The sequence below is a fragment of the Takifugu rubripes genome, chromosome 14 (genome assembly GCF_901000725.2).
Source record: "Takifugu rubripes chromosome 14, fTakRub1.2, whole genome shotgun sequence".
Taxonomy (NCBI): Eukaryota; Metazoa; Chordata; class Actinopteri; order Tetraodontiformes; family Tetraodontidae; genus Takifugu; species Takifugu rubripes.
In genome coordinates this window covers 7,623,007-7,642,928 of record NC_042298.1, presented here as the reverse complement: position 1 = coordinate 7,642,928, position 19,922 = coordinate 7,623,007, and the positions used below count along the sequence as shown (strand labels likewise).

The following is a 19,922-nucleotide window of genomic DNA, read 5'->3' as shown; positions in this document are numbered from 1 at the left end:
ATGTCATTAGAAATGATAGAGTAAAAATATGGAAGAGAATCACTGCCGGATGACGAGGATCGTTCAATGCTGCCACCTTTTATTACAAGCTGAAAACAAAACCCCCGTTAAAAACACAGCATGTATATATATATTTATATATATATATATAATTTATTTGGCAAATAACTGCTAGCAAAGACTGCAGCGACAGGCTGCAGCTGCTCTGACACGTCAACAGCACGTTATCACACTGGAACACCACAATACGGCTTTGGGACGTCTCCGTTTACACGTATCCTCACTGTCAGATCACCTCCCAGCACTGCACCACCGTGTCGCCGCGGCTCCTCCGCTCTCACGCCGTAGCCCGAGCCTGACAGGCTTTCAGCTACTTCTCAAAGTGTGCCCCTAGTTTGATGCCGTCACCTAAATTTTGTGCTGGATTCAGTCTGAGGTATAATGTGCAGACCTGTCCTGAGGCTACAGCTATGGAACCCCCCTCCCCCACCACCACCACCAAAGAAGAAAACCTTGGTGACTTCACTTATACTGTCCTCATAATGCTACAATGTTGAGAAAATGACTGCTACAGTGTGGTCGGACCAGTTATGACGGGGTATTCAGCGAGCCAGTGAGCGCCCGCCATCAAATATGCAACAGTTTCAATGAACACTGACGTGAGGAAAGAGAAATCGTGGAACTCAGAGTGTGACCCGGAGGCTTTCTTAAACCACGTCACTGTTTACAAAAATACACAAGTGACCATTTAATTGAGCAGAGAAATGTCAGGGTAGGAAACGAAGAGTGGGCAGCGGGTGATGTAACACCTTCCACCTGACCTGCGTGGGTGAACGAAATACTGCGAGCTCCTTTGTACAGCATGTTTCCTTTCTGTCTCCAAATCTGATATTTGTGCTTTAAGAAGAAAAACAAACAAACACCAAAGCCTGTTTCTTCGTGTGGATCATCACCTTTCATTCATAACCACAGCTGAACAGACAAAATACTTTATGGCACATTTCAAAGCACACAGCACTTAGCACACTTAATAAAAATGGAGGGAAATTAGATTTTTGTGGTTGACTTTGTTCTCGTCCGGGGCCCGCTGGTGTCCCTCAAGGCTGACGAGATGTCCAATTATTTGGTGATTTTAGTTCAGAGGAGCAGGAGAGTCTAATCTGTAGGCAGAGTAAAGCACGGCCGCTCTTTGAAGCCCTTTCCCCGACGCCCGTGACTGCTTCAGTAGTCACACACACACACACGTTGGGCGTTAAATTAACGAAATTAGCTCTTCAGTTCAGTATTGTGCTTCACCTCTACAGAATCAAGACGAAAAGTACAAAAAATGAGAAGGTCTTTGTAGGAACGGCTGGGGTGGGGTTGAAGGGCTGGACCTGAAAACAGGGGGGGGATTAGGGTTGAGGGCTGTAGACTGGACCCGCAGACAAACTGTGAGGAGTCAGAGCAACTGCTGGGTGCAGTTGATGGGGTAAAAGCTGGAGGCTGCAGAGGGAGGTGGAGCGGAACAACATCTACTGGTGCAGGAGCCATCAGAGAGGCTGGAACAGGGGTCGGTCTGAGACAGGGGAGGGGACTGGAGGGGACAGTGTTGATGTTCTCACTCACGGTAAAACACATATTCAGTGTAGCTGGTCCAGATCTTGTCGTCCGTCTGCTCGTGGGCAAAGGCGCAGGTTCCCGTGGAATTGCAGGCGACCATGTGGAAGCCCGCGTCAGCCAGCTTGTCAAACGCTTGCTCCAGGAAGGTGAACTTGAGATAGTAGCGCGATGTGTAGCGCTCAGGGGGGCGGTCGGGGTCGCGGCTTTCATTCAGCGTCTCCCCAAACACCTCTTTAGCCAGGGAGGTCTTGCCGCAGACCATAATCCGTGCGACCCGGCGAAATTTGGCATCGGTGTGGCTGTCACGGCCCAGGGTGTATGAGCCTCTGTAACCAATGGTGATGAAGCCGGAGCGTTTGTTGTCCATGCTGCCAGGTACCAGGCTGGCACAGGCGGCGGAGGCGGCACCATAGGAGCCCAGGTTGCGGGCTGTGTCGATCCCTGGGGAGGAGTCCTCCGGGTCGCTCTGACATCCATCGTCACCGAGAGAGTTCTGCTTGCTGATCTTTGGCGCCAGCAGCTTTACAAGCTCTGGCAGGTTGAAGAACTCGGCCTCCCGCTGCAGACGCCCCCGTTCGGGGAAGTGGTCTGGAAGAACCAGCTGCTGGTCGCGCATGTAGTCGAGGATGTAACGGAACAAAAAACCATCACGGTCCACAAAGAAGCGACCCTTTGTGTCTCTGGCCAGTCCTTTGGTTGACTTCCGGCTGAACATCTCCCCAAGCAGAGAGTCTGGCACACTTGTGAGTGTGGAATAACGCGTTATATACACCTGGCCACCGACATTGAGCTCTATAATCTCTGGGAAGGGGACCTCCTCCGCAGATATGCCACTATCTGGTAAAGCCATGGCTTAACTCTGTCTCACAGGTGCACTAATTTGCGGCTTAAAAACGGCCTTGGGTATGTGACGACCGAATATTGAGGTCCTGCGTTTTTTTTTTTTGATGGTCGCTAAAAACTACTAAGCACACAAGTACGCGCGCAGTAATAGCTTTTTAGAGAAAAGATAAGAAAAAAAAAAAAACACAAACGCACCTTCTATTCTGAGCGTCCACACATAATTCCTAAAACATAACACCTTCAGGGAGAGTTGAAAGAAGATTTACGCCCACGTCCGTTACGCACAGATAAACGCGGTATCCGCTGAAATCCTTTCTTGACACCTGTTCTCCGAGCAGGAAAAAAGACAACTTGCACAAGTGTTCGTAACAACTTCTCTTACTCTAGTTGCGGACGTTTGGTCTGGCGCAAACAGGATTAGGTCGACCAGTTTTAATTAGGCAATCCATAGTTCCTGGGCTCCGCGAAATGCAGAAAGCCGCGAAATGAAGAAGAATTCGAAGACGTGCAGCGAGGCGAGGAAGGTGCGTGAAAAGAGCTCAGCGCTGCCCATCACTTCTGCGGCCACACGCTCCGCTCCCCGCGCCAGACTGTTCACCCCGCCGCAGCGGAACAGCGGATGGATCGCTCATCCCGACCGGCCACGCCCACCCGCGGTCACGCGCCGGTCCGTCGCGAGCCGGGTCCATCCCGGACAAGCGGACGATGTCGCGCTTCTGTTGAAATGTCACTTTATAAAGTGTGAAAATCGACCTGATGGCGGCTTGGAAAAGTGTTCGGTAAACAAAAATCAGAGGAGCCGTAGGACTCCCCGGGTCCGTTTGTGGTTACAGCCGCATCTTATCGTCTTTTACGCACGAGAGCGACAAGAAGTGGGCGCAGGAGCCCATCATCAGTTCACGCGTTTCCTTATGGTCGATTTATTATAAAGTCTTTAATTTAACTTTCACAATTTCGCCGGCATTTTGTTAAAAAACAAGTCAAGTACTCAAATAGATTAATTTTAGAGCGCTTAGTATAATGAGCGCGCGGTGGCCTCCCGTAAGGATAACAGCGACATCTAGTGAATGATCTAAGAAAATATTTTGCTTTCCACACAATACAGTACACGATGATTCTATCATCACAAAAAGCTTCATTTTTAACTCTTTAATATTACAATCACTATGAATCTCCAAGTCCAGAAGACACTTGCTCACCAAACACAGTATATATATTTAGATATATAAATAATGAGAATTAAGCAACAGGTGTGGCGAGACAAGAACTGGGCTGCTCCTAGAAAACCATGATTTATTTCTCCATTTTTACTGGTTTTTCCAAGTGGATCATTCCTTCTTTATAGAAGGCATTAAATTGCATCATCCCTCATTACTGAATTAACTCAACACAATTTGTGCACAACAGGGTGACACATGACGCAACACATGACGCAGCCACAGAGTGCAGCAGTGCACCAGTAAGGCTCATGGGTGAGTCAGAGAAACCTGCACAGTCAACAGTCTGTCAGCTATTTCTGCTCTTTGTCCCATGGCCGGCCCATCACACTGTCCTTTCTCAGACTAATCAGCAGGACTATTCCGCTCCCAGTGTTCTGGCACCGACGTCCCAGAGGACTCGGTGGCGCTCTCTCCAGCTGGCGCCCTGTGTCGCGCCCTGCTAGACCCGACTGGGCTGCCGTGGTTTACGTGGGACACCACATCATCTAGTGGTCGTTTGGAAGGAGTCTGTCAATGAGAGGATCCCATCCTGAACCACGCAGGGGTCATGCCCTGCAACACCACGACCGTGTCTAAATATGACATTACTGCAGAGTAAGTGAGATATTTCCGTCCCTCCAAACATCTCCAATATTTTAATAGCAGCTTTGATGCTCTAATCCCATCCAAGACCACAGCCCATTGATCCCCAACCCCCCCAAAAACACTGGACCGCGCAACTACATCAACTAAATTAGTTTGACCTTCTGCTGCAGATGGATTACCGGTGTACTTCTGTCAATCCCCATCAGACTGATGGCCCCCACAGGCACTTAGCACTGTCATGTTTGTGGTGGACGATGATTAAAAATAGGCTCAGACGTGGTTCCGAGCGATACCAAAGAGCGCTCCCGCTCTAAATTCTTGCCTCTTGTGCAGCAGCGGACGCATCGATCTCAGCTGTTTCTGACAGCCACAGCAGGGAGTGATTTATGCCATGGAGCGCACGTGGCGAGATCAGCACGGTGGTCGCACATGCAAAGCCATCCTCATTTCGTACATCACTGGAGGAGACCCAGTGGGAGAGTTGAGGGGCACATGTTGAGAGGGCCCAACCCCTGGGGGGGGGGGGGGGCTGCACGGGGAGAAGATGCGATGGCTGATTTAATCACGGCAGTGAGTCAGGGTGGAGCGCAGTCAGGCTGACAACTCAACAACTGGACAATGAAATTAAAGCAGATATTCCTCCAGGAAATCTAACAGCCCCCACCTACTCTGAAATCGAATCAAGTTTCTTATCGTGATTATTCATCTTTACTTTTGACGGCTGACTTTTTTTTTTTAATTTCCTTTTTTCCCTTCACAAACTGCCACGACCAAACAGAAGGAAGAGCTAGACTCAGGTTACACAAACTGCAGGGATTTTTAATATATAGCACAATTCGTTTGATGGAGACAGCATCTGCGCACATTTGAAGACAATTTCAATATGATGACCACTGAATTTTAGGGAATGGATCCCATTTTTGGGAATGGATTGGATTTATTCGGGCTTCGGGACAGGTGGTCTGGGGGGAGGGGGGGGAGGTGGGAAACTTGTTAGTGAATGCAAACCAAACACAAATCCCCATCACTTGTCCATAAAAAAACAACAACAAACAAACAATAAACGGTTCCTACCACCACCGGCACAGGCCAACATTAGCACAGTGATGGAGCGCGCCCACCTGCTGCCAAAACTTAAAACCATCTCTACAGTTAACGTATGGAAAAGCTTTGCCATTGTGGGGTAGATTGTGAATTCAACACACACACACACCTACATGTGTATGCATACATATCATTAAAATACAAAGTTATTAAAGTGCTTTCTACTGACTCAAACAATCTCTATGAGGATGGTGTTGATACAGCATGTTTGAGAGTTAAAATCACTTATGATTAACTGTGTTCATCAGTGCTTTAGGCATAAATAACAGATATAAGGCATGACTGCAATTACATGGTTAGCTGGGGGGAGCACATGTCACTTTTACAGTGGCCGTCTCATAACTCGTGGTCTTTATGAGAGGAAACCAAAAAATGTCCTGTCCACAATAAATTATTTAAAAGCACTCACATGACAGACATGTGTTGTGTCGATACTGATTCACCGTTGAAGCCATTTAGTAAAATAGGGTCTATCGTGTACATGATTTATTTCAAAAAGGTTTAGCTGGTAGATTTATTAAGATATTCTTTTAAAGGTGTGTAATGTTGGTCAATGCTAGCCAAACGATACTCATGAATGCACCTGCCCCAGATAGGAAAACAAAAACAACACATGGGGTCAAAGTTGGTAAATAAAGAAAATAGTTCCTGGTACTCGGAGACGAACCCCTCCTGTACTACCACCATATCACCTGAAGAACGGGACGCTGTTCACAAAGCACCGCTTTCTTTTTACAGGACACTCGTCTTGCAGCATTTCAACTGAGTGGGTATAAAAATATAGACATTTGAGACCCTGATTATATGTTCATATGAGACTTTCTGCAACAAAAAAAGGAAATTTACAGCTGTCCCACTCAGCGTATGCACTCTTTTTAGATTCACTCCCATCTAAAATGTGTTCTTGCATTATTTGTGGGGGAGGAGGATAACACCCATTACGACACTGAACACAGAACAGCAAATATAACATTGTCCTTATCAACAGTCTAGATCAGTCAATGGTTTGTTAATACACTAAAATCACCTGTGGGGGCGTGACACAGATTTACTCAGGAAAGAGAAGTGTGTGAGAGTGATGACGTTACATCAGCATTTCTTTGTGATGTCTAGCTATGTGCTGGCTCTTCTCCGAAGGCCTCCTGAAGCCCTTGGTGCAGTAGTCACAGCGGTGCGGGTAGTCCTTAGTGTGAATAGAGATAACGTGGCGTTTGAAGCCGGAAGCGTCCGTACTGTTATACTCGCAATACTGGCACTGATAAACTTTTCTACCACTGTGTGTTTTCATGTGCTTCTTCAGCTCGGCGGGCTGCCGAAAGCCTCGCCGACAGCGCTTGCACTTGAAAGGGAGCTCCTTCGTGTGTAAGGACAGAATATGACGACTCAGGGTAAAGGTGTCGGGAGCGTTGAAGTTGCAGTGCCGGCATTGGTGAATCTTGTTGCCCTTGTGTGTCTCTGCATGTTTCTTCAACTCTGAAGGTCGATGAAACCCTTTCTCACAGACGTCACACTGATGAGGGAAGTCCTTGGTGTGAACGGAAATAATGTGACGCTTCAGGTCACTGGAGTTGGTGCTCTTATGCTCGCAGTGCGGGCACTGGTGGGTCTTGTGGCCCTGAACCATCTCTATGTGACGTTGGAGTTCCCGTGCGTCAGCATACGCTTGGGGACAGTGGCTGCACTTGAAAGGCAGATCTGCACCATGCCTGCTCTTGATGTGAGTCTTTAGGTTGGACTGATCTGCACAGCGGAACTCACAGTGTGGGCAGTGATAGGGCTTCTCCCCCGTGTGGGTCCGCATGTGCTTCTTCAGCTCCGAGGGGTGCCGGAAGCCTTTGGCGCACTCCACACACACGTGTGCAAAGTTTTTACTGTGCACAGCGAGCAGGTGACGGTTGAGGAGACCCTGCTCAGCCGTCTCATAGTCGCAGTACTTGCAGTGATGCAGTTTGGGCTCCCGGTCTTTGACGATGAGCTTGTCTGAGCCCAGAGGGCTGGACTCGTGGTAACGCCGCGTGTACTCCGTGTATTCCGGAGAGCGCTCAATGTTGTGGCTCAGCAGCTTGTGGCTTTCTAGGTGGTTGTGAAAACTGATCTTTTTGTTTGTCGTGAAGTCGCAGTCTGTACACTGGTACTTCTTCTTGAGCAGGTGGTCCGGGTGGTTCTTCATGTGGCACTTGAGGAAGCCCCGTGAGCGGAACTTCTTCCCACATATATAGCAGGGGTAGACAGTCAGAGGCATCCCGTCCGGTCCAATAATGACAGCTGGAAGATACAGTGACAGAACTGAGCAGATTGTGAGAAGAGATACTGATGAAACTTAATAATGGAAAATAAAAAGTGAAAAGTGTTCCGAGTCACACGTGCGTGTTCTTCGTACCCGTTTGACATTGACGTGTCTCTCCTTTCTTCTTCTTCTTAGGTCTGCCTTTGAGGCCACGGTTGGCTCCCAGCCCATCTCGGATTTGCAGAAAAGGTGCAGATGCTCCATTTTTTACTTGGTCAATGGTATTACCTGAACCGACATTGAACAAGTGATTGACACAGCCCAAAGCTGACTTATGATAATTAAGATTTAGTAAATTCTAAGGAAGCACACACAATTGTATTAATGGTTTGTTCTGAGGCACCTTGATGCTAGAAATAAACGTTTTTTAAAGCGTCACAGGTCAGTTGAGCTCTCAAAACGTTTCAGAAAAAAAACAAAAGAAACCCCATAAAATCTTTCATGTGGGACGGCCAAACGTTGTGCAGTTTATACAGGCCATTAATTATGCAAACCCAATTAGTGGACAAAGAGGTAGGTCACAGCCCAAGCATCAAGGTGAAGTTTAAAGCTGTGGAATATCAACCTCTAACTGTCTTCGAAGAAAGTAAAACCTTTTCAGAGGAACTGAAAAAACCCACCGGTGTCATCATCGTCATCATCATCGCTGTCATCGTCATCAACCTCCTCCTCCTTTGGCTGAGCCTTGACTGCCATGTAAACCATTTTGTCACGGCCAACTCCCAGTCTCCCCGACGAGGCAGCTTCCAGGTCCGGATGGCCGTTCTGGTAATCATCCTCTGTGATTACCTCGGTTCCTCCTGAAAACAACGGTGAGGGAGTCCCAGTTAACAGGTTAACAGTCAACTATCACCCAGTAACCACTCAATGTTGAACGGATAATAACTAACCTAAATCGTCATCTGCTTCAGCTTTGAAAATGTACACTTTGATGACCTCTGAGCCATCCTCCTCTTTGGATTCCTTGTCTTCCATCACCTCTGTACTGATCTCCAGGGGAGTGTCTCCTATATCCAGCTTCTCTCCCACTTCATCCACTGTGGAAAATGGAAGTGAATCATTGAATTTGGCAGCAACAAATGCTGTAAAATAATGAGAGAGCTCTCTTACAGGAGATCATAAGGTAATCCTCAGAGCTGCTTCTTGCATCGTCATCCTCATCAGTCTGCAGGGAAACACCCTCGGATGGAAGCTGCTGGTGGATTATTGTTTCAGAGTTGGCCTCTGTCACCATCAGTCCTTCAGACACAAGCTGCTGGTCCAGGGTGTTGTCATGGTGCTCCGAGAGTAATTCGGCCACAAACACCTGGTCCGTCATGTCGTGGTGGTGATGGTTTGCATCTTGAATGAGGTCGGAGGTTAAGACGTGATGGTGGTGATGATGATGGTGGTGGTGGGAGTCTAGGGCTTCGTCTATGGCGACTTCTGTGCCCAAAATATTCTCAGGCATGATCACGCTATGCTCTGATGGTACCATCTCTTCACTGCTCATTTCATGGGCTTCGACCCCTTGGCTTTGCAGACTTTCCACATCTACCTCTAAACCTTCAACAACCTCAGCTTCTAGACTCCCCACTTCCACCTCCTCCTCGAGGCCTTCGACAACATGAGCTTCGAGCCCCTCGACATCCACCTCTGTTTCGAGGCCTTCTACAACTTGCGCCTCAAGGCCTTCCACTTCCACCTCACCCTCTAGGCCTTCAACAACCTCGGCCTCCAGCTCAACAACCTGTGTCTGCAAATCTTCGACCACCTCTGCTTCCAAGCCGTCTACATTTGCATGCAAGCTCTCCACTACTTCGGTTTCCAGCCCTTCCACCACGTGGGTTTCTAAGCCTTCCACCTCGAGCCCATGCTCCAGAAGAATGCCTTCATCTGTCATCACATCAGAAAGCAGCATGCCCTCAGGTACAGATACCACAATGTGGTCCCCATCAATGTGAGCAAGCCCTCCCATGCCTGCAACTGTAAGCAAAAAAGGCAAACAAATATTAATTCTAATCCAGCTGGCCTTTGGTTGCAACTTCATGTTTCAGTGCCTACCAAAGTCTTGCATGATCATTGCATGAGGCATTTTCAGCTCCTGAGCATGCAGCTCCAGCACACCTCCACCTTGATCCATGTCTTCACTCCAAAAAAAGGCTGCAAATTGAAGTATGTACTCTTAATAATACAATAAAGTGAAACTCACAGTTAATATGAACAATAGTGATTGGATATATCATAGATCATTGTGCACCTACCTCCACATTTGATGACAAAACCTTAAAATAAAACCAATACCAGCAGGATAACAAATAGCTTTACTTCCATCCAGCTCTGAAAAGTAAACAAGCACATGTACAAATAAGCAAACAGGACACAGATCAACACCCTAGGGAAAGTTAATATCAAACGAATGCAGCAATACACTGCACGATGGTCTTAACTATATTTTGCAACATCTTGCCAGCGTTTATTAAGGGGGCACTTGAGATGTTGGCCGACGGTGCCACCCTGTGTCCATCGGCAGTACTGCAGGTAGCTGCAACGATAAACGGGAAGCGATACACCTGAAGCTGAGACAGCTTGATGTAGAGCCAAGCTGCCCACAACCCTTCTATTCACGTTGCGAGGGGGCGAATCTATAGGCAACCGTTTGATCGTCTTGTGAAAACTAAATCAAGTGTATCTGAAGGGAGTATGTAACGTGTTAACAACGGGACTCAAAATAAACTAAATTTTTCATGTTTGCAGTTGCTGTGGCCGGCTGGTGTTCATGCATAACATTTCCAGGAAGAGCCCATACCAACACTGGTACTATGGAGTCTTAACAACAATGACACCTGCTTAGAGTTGGTGGCCACCGCCTAAAAGTACCGCAGATGTTATGCAATGCATTCTTGGGCGGCTACCGCACTCCACCCACCACAGCTAGTTAGCTAGCAAGCTAGATCTATTTCACTGGGCGCCATTTTGTTTTAGCATACTGGCTAATTCATGAAACGCAACCAACGGCATTATTCGTCCACTAAACGAGGGTTTGCATACACCGTTAGAAGCGCAACGAACCCGTCAGTGTAAAACCGCCAGCCCTGACTAATAATATTCAAATCCCAACACCAAATGAACAACAAGACGTCTCCTTCCGGCTAGCTAGCTCGCTAAGCTAAACGGCTTGTGCCGCATTATCTCCCATGTTGCTTTTTCGATAAGGATGAAAGAGGCCCACTACGGCCGACTGGGCCCTTGCGTATTATTCCACATATCGTTCCAACCGGTTCGAAATATTTTTTACCTGCTAACGTCGTCTCCGGACTCTTTTATAGTTTCTCCCCTTCTCAGTTTTGTCTGTTATTGTTTTGGTTTATTTTGACGGTAAGCTAAGTGCGGCCTGCAGTTTTGGATCCCCGGGCACACTTTGCTAGGCCTCGGCCAATCAGCTTGCTTCCTGACACGCGGAGGGAGGGAGGGCGGGGGACACACAATGCGTGGCCTCGTTTACCGCTGATCCCTTACTATTTGCGTCATGCATAGGGGAGCACGATTGCGTTGCGGCGCGGATTAAAACACAGTTTCCAACGTGTTTGACACCAACTGACTGGTTGTCTCAATGGGGGATTTTGAATATTTTACAGCGGTGGCAGACTTTGAACACGTAGACAAGGCCTGTAGGCCATTTTGTCACAAGTGTGGGTGGCGTCAGCGGCTGGTCACGCACCCCGGAAATAAGCCGGGCTCTGCTGCAAACCTACGCTGGAGAGCAGAATTATTTGTTCCATAAATAGTAAAGGCGTCGGAGAAGAAACCAAAACGCTGCTATTTCATTTCCAGGCTTAACTTTATTTTCATTAGTTATTTTTTTCCGAGGCACTCTGCATCAGGGTGCATAGTTCTATAAGGCACGCAGCCTTCGTGCATAAACTGTTTCTTTATTACAGTGGTCTTTAAAAACAAAACACCAGAAACCCCAGGTATGCAGTAAAAAATGCCTGGAAACCAGAGTTCCATACCAGTACCTTTTAATTAATAATATTTCTTAAATGTTGCAGCAGGAATGCACCTTGGCACAAAACACTTGTTTTACCTGTAAGGGCAGTGTGGTTAGTCCCATGTTCAATGTAATTAAAGAGTAAACAACCCCTGCACAAATGACAATTCCACAACGAACCAATCAACTGTTAAAAACTCAGATCAGCGTGGGGTGTATGGAGCATGGAGGATCTGCCATTTCACAGTTACATAATAATGAATGGGATGCAGGAAATGCATGCAACACTCAGAACCATTACTGAAGAATTCACACACAAGGAACAAACCAGCATTAACTTCATTTAAAATTGTCTTCATATCAATAATCTCAAGAGAACAAGGACCCTAAAAATTTCAGCACCTTCTCACATTTATATAAAAATAAGTCAATCTACTATTCTGGAAGCTCTGAGTTGGTCCATATCGTCTGTGCCATCTTGTTTAGGTTGACAGTACTTCATGCTGGGAGAAGAGACGAGTCTTCACTATGAATCCAGTGCAGCCCAGTGCCCGTGTAAAATGGGAGGCCTACTTATTGTACGACACATTTGTGGACAGTAGTTTCTGTGTTCCTGGTACTAGAAAGGGTAACGTGTAGCGGGGGGGACTTCAGCTGTGCACATCCTTCATCAGCGGAGATCCTCAGTAGCAGCCGTCTTTCCAGGATTCATCTGAGATTCTAGCCATGCCCATAGACCTATTACCCAAACGTGACATTAGCATTCGTTTATAGATTAATAATATACATTCGGTACCATCTCAACTCACCTCCTGGGGGGCTGTGAAAGTTTACTCCTGGTTGATGACACCGTCTGCCCTCTGCTCACAGGGGGCCTTCCTGAGCCAGCGGAAGCTCGGCCCGGTACGCAGGCCCCTCCATTAGAAGATCCAGGGGACTGGATCCTACGACCCCCTCCTGAAGGCGGTGCGTGGACAGCAGGCAGACGACTGGGTGCCATAGGTCCGACTGGAGTAACGGCTTTGACTGGAGCCCGCAGTGAGAGAGGCGACTGGCCATTATTACGCAATCGACTATTGGACATCCCTGGAATATCAGGAAGGCAGAGGTGTGTTTCTTTGGTCATGGTGGTCAACATGCCCAAATTAATTGGGAGGTTAATTTCAACCGTAGTTGTGGCATTAAGATGTCTCAGATAAGCTGCGAAGAGCTGTAGCCATTTAGCAGGATATATTAGGGAAGATGTGGGGCAAAACGTGGGGGATGGGGGGGTGTTTAAGACTCATGTTTGTAGCTGCATGCATGGTTTTTGTTGCAACAAAAACTTCTGTGTTTAGATGTGGACAGAACTGGTTCGATCAGCACTGTCTTTATTTGTGGAGGGATTATTTTTTTAAGTTCATGCATTCGTCACGGTGTAGAAGAGCAACAAAGTTCAAATGAACGGAACACTGGGAAAACAGGGAAACAAAAGCCCTCCCAAAAATTGGAATTTTGAAGAGAAAATGCTTCCCATCAGTTCAAGCGTAGTCTTAGTGTACCCACCTGACTACTGAACAAACCTGCGATCAGGTTAGGAGGTCAAGCTGTAGGACAATTGTTAGTATGCTGCAGGAGTGGTGGGGATCAGGTGAAGGAGGGTAGGGTTACCTGTGGAGGGGGGGTGAGTCAGGTGGGACATGCGGTTGCCAGAGCTCTGGAGGTTAGCCTCCATGCTGCGGCTGTTTCTGACTGCTTCCAGGGAACGCAGGCTTGTTCTGGGGGCCAAATTGGGCATGCTACGCCTTAACTCCTCTGGAAGCACACACACACACAACACATTTACCAACAGGAACCTTGACGACGGTGGCAAAGTTAGCGATATATTTTAAGGCTAAATAAAGGAAATCTATGTCTGATTGTCAAATCAGAGTTTTGAGGGGATTTTCTCTTAAATAGAAAGCATCAAAATTAGGATTTACCCAGCTATGGCGGACTACATCTCACCTTCACTCCTGGCAAATTTAAGCAGCTCTGCGCTGGGACCCTGGAGAGAGCGTCGGGGCGCTCTTGTGCGTGGACCCCCCAGTCGGCTGACGTATTCCTGACCGTGGTTGGAGGTGGAGGGAGAAATGCACCGCGGTGAGCCTAACGGCGAGGGCGTGAAGTGATGCCGCCGCTGTGGCATGGAGCAGAACTCATCCTCCTCGTCCTCCAGGCTGTAACTGTCAAACTCTTGATCGCTGTATGTGCCCCCCCGGCGCAGTGATTGCAGGGAGCCCGAGGAACTGCGGCGCGAGGCTGACGCCGAGCTGGAAGCATAATCCTGCCTCAGACCTGAAAATGAAGAAAATGTTGAGATATATATTTTTTTTTTAAATTTATTTATATGGTTTTAAAATATCTGGAATGCAGCAGTACGTGTTCAACAGCAACACTCATTCTGGACTTGTACTCACTTTCTTCTTGTAGGCGAGCCATGATCTGGACATCAGTGAGATCCTGCAGCTTATAGCCCATAGAGATGGAGTCATCCGAGGTGCTGAGCTCGCTGTCTATGGAGGACTGTGAACTCAGAGCAGATGGGACGCCTGCGAAACAGGTAAAACTCCGGTTAACATGGTGCACCTCAGACCCTCTTCATATGGGCTTCATATGAATTCTAAAATAAATACAGTTTCTGTCTCCAATAGCGTTTGCTTTTTCTTGTTCTTTAAAAAGCAGAGCTCTTAGATCTCAAAGTCAACAAGCTGAAATTTGTTTTATTAATAGAACAGCGGGAATTTAAGCGCATTTAAAGTTGCTGGCATTCACATTTGGTTCATTAAAACCTCCCTTCTCATCAGTCTGACTTCGGCTTCTGCCCAGCAGCTTCTGTTTACAAGGACTTTCTGCTGCTGACGCCCAGAAAAGCTGCGAGCTAGGCTGTCCTGACGTGCATGTCTGCTAGACTCAGGACTGGCTATCATACAGAGACAAACAGGAAATGACAACATCTCCCAGAGGCATTCTGGTTATGTAAAAAAAAAACTGAAATCAGATAAGGTCACATCCCCAAAGCCAGACAGGAATTAGGAGGGACAGTCAAAGGCCAGATGTCGTTATGTTTGAATGTTATAAACTAGTGTTAAAGACTGCACAATCAGTAACCACCACAACACCATCGCCACTCACAACGAAATGTATTTTTTCCGTTTGAGCATGCAGGGTCATGCAAATAACCATTTCCAATGTTTTCATATCCCTTTTGCCTTCATACAGTCAGGACTTGTTAGAAAATGTGAGCGTAAAAAAGGGCAAAGTACCAAAACTTTTCCAAAACTTTAGTTATGCTAACCTTTTAGCATAACTAAAGTTAGTTAGTCACGTCCCCACGCTTGCAACCACACGTCCTTTGCATACCACCCTCACCACCCTGCCATATTTTACCCTCCTCCTTTGAATTTCCGCTCATGTCGGATCAAGATGACATTCGTGTCAACTGATGTTTCTTTCCTAACAAGGAAGTCTATGCTGTTGAGCAACTGTGCCAATAAACCTTTTCCACTAAAACACTGTCACTTTTTTATTTTACTACACTTAAAGTCAACAGTGTCTGCAAAGAGGAAGTAGGATAGTTCACTGTAAAACACCGTGTGGTTAATACATGCAACAATGCCAGCAGAAAAAAGAAATAGACCATCCAGGTGTCCAAAGCAGACGCCTTGTTGATCAGCGGTAGTCAGATGGTAACTGGTGTCTGTTGTGTGGAGCAGACAGTGGGCAGCGCGGCGTGTTAATGTCATGCCATACCTGGAGTGCCACAGGTTAGTAGGGATTTGTTAGTTGATTTGTGGTACCCAGGAGAGATCAAGCCTGAGCCAGCCCAGCCTGCCTCTGCTGATGGGCTACTGTACATGTTCCTCCACCGAGACGCTGCTGGAAACAAAAGAGGAGCCGTCAGACAGCCGGCAAAGAAACATCGAAATCGACAGTTCAGATCAGACAGGCCAGAGCCAACTCATTCATGGAACAAGCAACTGTAAAGAGAACAGCACAATACCGGTCAGTGGGAGAGGTCACTTCAGTTCTTGTAGGTGCAGCAATGCAAACAAGCCAGAGTGGCTCAATATAAATGATGGTGTTTAATATATAACTGCATTTAGTGCTTTAATCCAGAATTAACAAATATACTGATCATGTTTAAGCACTCCACCCTGAGAACAATAAGACTTGACAGAACCTCCCTCTCTGTCATATTCCTAGTTGTAATTACAAATTTATACATTTTAATACTCAAATGACACTGAATAAATGGTTTTCATGGACAGAAATGGCAGAAGAAAATGTGACTCACTGCAGCTAATGTGTCCTAAATCTCCAGGGATCAATATTCAAAATCCTGCTTGACATTTTGTGTCTTTATTTTTGTCAGTTACTGCAGAATCACGAATATTCTTAACATTATTTGTGTTCAGACCGAAACATTTACAGTCACCACACAAAAACCTCAGGAACAAAACAGCTTTTGGCTGCTAAAAGGTTCCGCGTCCCATTTGAAATGGAGATTTGACCCCGGGGCCAGTAATCCAACCCAGCTCATTACTTCCTGTTGTCATTCAGAGCAGGTGTTAGGATCGCTGCTGTGCTGGTTCTGTGGCCCACAGCAGGAGCTACAGAGGAATTAATAATAAATAGCGTCTGTTGTGCGACACAGAAACTTCTGTGAGCAGTAAATAAAAGCACGGCGGGTGCACGGATGGCACACCTCTGGCCCTCCGCTCAGTCTGGAGCTTGATTTGAAGCCAAAGCCTTCATGTGCAAACGTTTTTCACCGATTGTGTCGGTGAACCTACTCTGGTCCAGGCGGCTGAGCAGAGTGCGGCAGGCCATCTCCGTCTCTGGGCTCCGGTGGTCCAGAGCCTGTCGGCACCACTTCAGTGGAGACTCTGGTCCTGGATCAGCTACTTGCTTCTTCGGAGACACGTACAGCCTGCAAAGAAACAGCAGGGTGGCGGAAAAAAATCGAATGAAACAAATGGGGGAAAGAAAGGTTCGGGGCCTGGAAAACCAAAGTCTAATCTACTTTTTGTACAGGCCTGAAATGAAAACAAGCTACAGATTAGCTTGACTAATGATGTGGAAGGTATGTGCTTAATAACCCTGAGCATTCCAGTACTGCAATAATAGGTGAAATTATCTTCACCAGAGGAACGAGGAGCCATCAAATTAGCAGGGTGGTTCCATCTTACAGACGGACACCAAATATTAAATAACAGCCTCAAACGTCACTCCCAAGATAAATATTCACTCGTCTCCACTCCATCTGCAGCACACATCGGACTTCGGGTTTCACAGCCTTTGTGATGCACCTGGACAGACTGGTTCTGGCCCTCAACAGCGAATCATCTTCCCATTTGGTTGAGCACAAAAGGGCCCGTTTCCCAGCGGAATGAGCAACAATGTGGGAGCAATATTCAGGTCACACATCAAGCCACACTCTGCAGCTTCTCTCTCTCTCCGCGCATGCATGTGTGTGTGTGTGTGTGTGTGTGTGTGTGTGGGAGTGCAGAGCAGCTCCTCTCATGCATGGATCCAGATTAAAGGGAAATAAAGGCAGCGTCTGTGCTTGATCCACACAGCCTTGTGCTCCAGTCACAGGTCTGCATGTGGTTACCACTCACGAAACACTGCAGGGACACACTTGGATCAAACTTTTCCCGCTGATTTGAAGCATTTCGTGGTTATAAAAATCGACAGTTTTACCACTAAATTGGGAAACCCTCTTAACCTGGGTGTCCCCAGTTTTTCCACCAGACAGAAAATGATGATGTTGAAATTGAAAGAGTGCCACAAACCATAACCCATAATGGGAGAACTTGTTTTCCATTCCAGGACCGCTGACCTTGGTGCAGCCTGGTCACACAGGAGGGGGCCCGTGGGTCACATGCTGTGCAATCCCACCCAAAGCAGTTTAGCCATGTGGCAGCATCCAGCCCAGAGCAGATCAGGATTAGGATTATTGGCCGTTTCGGCTATGATAACCTCACAAAGCACGTATGGTAAGGCTAATGATGTCAAGCTGAACGCAGCCCGACTCCTGCGGAACATCAGGAGCACAATATGGTGCCACCGATGTACAAAAACACATGTCTGGCCTTGGTAAAGCGGAAGATTTAATGTGGATTAATACAGATTAACTCTCCTTTACTATTGTGCTAAATAGAACCTGCCAATTTCGTTTGAGGAAATTGTTTTAGCTTGTTACAAAACAGTTTGCTGTTTGCTTGTGTGACAGAGCTAAAGAGCGCACAAACAAATGCCACGTGTTAATTATAACCTGATGAACAGGAACCGACCTGCTGTTTACCTGACATCTGGACCGCTCTTGTGATTTAAACTAGAAGAAAACAGGGGAAGAAAACTCTGTCCTGAATCTGTCATGTCTCTCTCTTTGTTGCCGGAACCGTTTCCTCCTCTTTTCCAGCCTAGTTTGAAAGACAAACAACACACCAACCGGGCCCGAGCCAGGACTAAAACCTCATTTTAAATGTAAATGATCCTCCAGCATATGACAGGCGCCAGAGGAGGGACACGCTTTGTCATCAAAGGTAAAACTCAAGCTACTGGTGACTGTGAGCTGAAGGCTCTTCTGTCTGGAAGACAAATGAAACCGCCTGGATTGCAGCACAGTGTGGAAATTGTTATGACTATTTATAAAGTGTAAAGCCCAAAGCCATGTTGTGCAGGTATAACATACCAGCTGTCTTCATCCTCTTCCTCAGCACACTCATCCTCCAGGTTCAGGACGTCCACCTCATCCAGTGCAGTCTGGTCCAACCCCGAGTCGCTTTCAGCAAGTGTCTCTGATTCGTAGCTTCCCTGAGACGGGCTCTCTGGCGTCTGCCTATCTCCTCCAGTCTGCTCACCCCCATTGCTGTAGGCCAAGTCCCCAAAGTCCCCGCACGCCTCCTCTTCCTCTGACATGGTACCCACGAGAGGCAGGCGAGACGCCGCCTCGCCACCGAAGGGATCCCGAGGAGGAGACAGCTCAAAGTCTGCGCTGTCGTGCTCCAGCATCACCTGGGAGATAGGCAGCCTCTCGCCGATACTACTACAGGCTTCTCTCTGGATGATCTTCTTGCTCCCCCTGTTGCGCAGGCTTTCATTCTGGACCTCCAACCTACGAACCAGCTCCTGCAGCTTGCGCACCTCCTCCAGCTCCACCCCTTCCAGTTCTTCAAGCCCCTCCACTTCCTCCTCGCACCCGGGTTTGGAGCTCTCCATGAGGTCAGGGGGGCTGCCACTATCCGGCTGGGGGTCCACGCTGGAGCTGTCTGGCACCACCATGCTCCAAGTCTAACAAAATAAAGCGAAATCGAGTTGCACGATACGCAGGAGCTGAAGTCACGTTATTCTGATGAACACACTGATACCGGGCGGGCAACAGCAGACAATAAACATCGGACGTGTTTTACGTTTACGAAAAAAATTAGTGGGTGAAACACATGCAAAGACACAAAGCATTCGCTGCAGTTAATGCGTTAATCGCCCGGTTTTGGTCAACAATGATCATTTTCCGTGCCATCGATGTTTCCTCCCCGCCTCAACGATACTAACGCCGCAAACGCAATGAAGGCAACAACTACAGGGCGCCAGATGCAATGAATGATGCTCTTCTTCTCCAGAGCCACTCTCATGCTGGGAGCCAAAAGCTGCTGCCTCCAACTCCTTAAATCTACCCGTATATGTACGTTCCTCCACTGCTTATTGTTAGCCCAGATAGCATGCTGCTAGCAAAACAACCGTACCGGTGCGTGAGCCGTGTGGACTCGCCAGGCTGGGGAATGAGCTTAGCCGCCACTCGGGGCTCAAACTCCTTTGAGCACCATCGAACGCATGAATGAAGCAGCTAATTGCACAACACTGGTAGCGGTCCTCGGCTCGGCCGTGACTCGCACGCATGATCAAAACACTGGATTTACCTGACGTCAACTAGTCCATATCCTGCTGTTGCCAGCACATCAGCCGCGGCATTCACCAGCACATCGTCTGCTGCTAACTAGGTCGTTGATAGACTTAGTTAGCTCAGTAAACAGACCTGCAGCGTTCCTTGGTCCTTCCCCTCTACTTGTCTTGTAAGTTGGCACCCCTGCTGGGGATACAGGGTACTGCAGCTAGCACAAATGGGCGTAGTTCACATATTCGCCATTAAGTGTCGCTGTTTACACAACAATATCATAGAGCGCACTTGAATATCATTGTATTACGTCTATAAGCATTATTAGTAGTAGTAGCAGTAACTATAAAATATGAGGTATATACTGAGTATATATAAGTGTATATACTAAAT

At 47.4% G+C, this 19,922-nt stretch overlaps 3 protein-coding genes across 7 annotated transcripts; all 3 read right to left on the bottom strand.

Moving 5' to 3' along the window:
* Positions 1–64: 64 nt before the first annotated feature.
* Positions 65–3,146, bottom strand: kctd12b (potassium channel tetramerisation domain containing 12b). The gene is made up of 2 exons (XM_029846887.1): positions 2,580–3,146; positions 65–2,536 (listed from the first exon to the last, which is right to left on the bottom strand). Exon 2 carries the CDS (start codon positions 2,450–2,452, stop codon positions 1,601–1,603), a length of 852 nt encoding a protein of 283 aa, XP_029702747.1. The 5' UTR covers positions 2,453–2,536; positions 2,580–3,146; the 3' UTR covers positions 65–1,600.
* A 1,793-nt stretch (positions 3,147–4,939) lies between these two features.
* znf711 (zinc finger protein 711) lies at positions 4,940–11,092 on the bottom strand. Of its 2 annotated transcripts, none has more exons than XM_011610782.2 (8): positions 10,919–11,092; positions 9,885–9,960; positions 9,685–9,783; positions 8,752–9,606; positions 8,532–8,678; positions 8,262–8,441; positions 7,735–7,869; positions 4,940–7,640 (listed from the first exon to the last, which is right to left on the bottom strand). In XM_011610782.2, the coding sequence occupies exons 3-8, from the start codon at positions 9,761–9,763 to the stop codon at positions 6,439–6,441; spliced, it is 2,598 nt and encodes an 865-aa protein (XP_011609084.1). In that variant the 5' UTR covers positions 9,764–9,783; positions 9,885–9,960; positions 10,919–11,092; the 3' UTR covers positions 4,940–6,438. The 2 variants fall into 2 exon arrangements, with proteins under 2 accessions (XP_011609084.1, XP_011609085.1); XM_011610783.2 differs by having other exon boundaries at positions 4,940–7,619; positions 10,919–11,091.
* A 350-nt stretch (positions 11,093–11,442) lies between these two features.
* LOC101062484 (SLAIN motif-containing protein-like) lies at positions 11,443–19,720 on the bottom strand. 4 transcript variants are annotated; one of them, XM_011610784.2, is made up of 9 exons: positions 19,555–19,720; positions 18,330–18,928; positions 16,426–16,562; positions 15,383–15,508; positions 14,050–14,181; positions 13,598–13,927; positions 13,262–13,405; positions 12,421–12,697; positions 11,443–12,349 (listed from the first exon to the last, which is right to left on the bottom strand). In XM_011610784.2, the coding sequence occupies exons 2-9, from the start codon at positions 18,917–18,919 to the stop codon at positions 12,295–12,297; spliced, it is 1,791 nt and encodes a 596-aa protein (XP_011609086.1). In that variant the 5' UTR covers positions 18,920–18,928; positions 19,555–19,720; the 3' UTR covers positions 11,443–12,294. The 4 variants fall into 4 exon arrangements, with proteins under 4 accessions (XP_011609086.1, XP_011609087.1, XP_029702745.1 ...); XM_011610785.2 differs by having other exon boundaries at positions 15,383–15,505; XM_029846885.1 differs by lacking the exon at positions 19,555–19,720 and adding an exon at positions 19,381–19,516.
* Between the last annotated feature and the right edge of the window lie 202 nt (positions 19,721–19,922).

What these genes read in the sequence shown, in the direction of transcription:
- kctd12b (XM_029846887.1), bottom strand. Translation starts at nt 2,452, where the DNA reads ATGGCTTTACCAGATAGTGGCATATCTGCGGAGGAGGTCCCCTTCCCA.
- znf711 (XM_011610782.2), bottom strand. Translation starts at nt 9,763, where the DNA reads ATGGATCAAGGTGGAGGTGTGCTGGAGCTGCATGCTCAGGAGCTGAAA. An exon ending in TGATGACGATGATGACACCG is followed by an intron (nt 7,870 to 8,261) that starts GTGGGTTTTTTC and finishes ATGTCGGTTCAG; the next exon opens with GTAATACCATTGACCAAGTA. An exon ending in GACACGTCAATGTCAAACGG is followed by an intron (nt 7,641 to 7,734) that starts GTACGAAGAACA and finishes CAATCTGCTCAG; the next exon opens with TTCTGTCACTGTATCTTCCA.
- LOC101062484 (XM_011610784.2), bottom strand. Translation starts at nt 18,919, where the DNA reads ATGGTGGTGCCAGACAGCTCCAGCGTGGACCCCCAGCCGGATAGTGGC. An exon ending in GAAGAGGATGAAGACAGCTG is followed by an intron (nt 16,563 to 18,329) that starts GTATGTTATACC and finishes GTTTCTTTGCAG; the next exon opens with GCTGTACGTGTCTCCGAAGA. An exon ending in GACTCACCCCCCCTCCACAG is followed by an intron (nt 12,698 to 13,261) that starts GTAACCCTACCC and finishes CTGATATTCCAG; the next exon opens with GGATGTCCAATAGTCGATTG.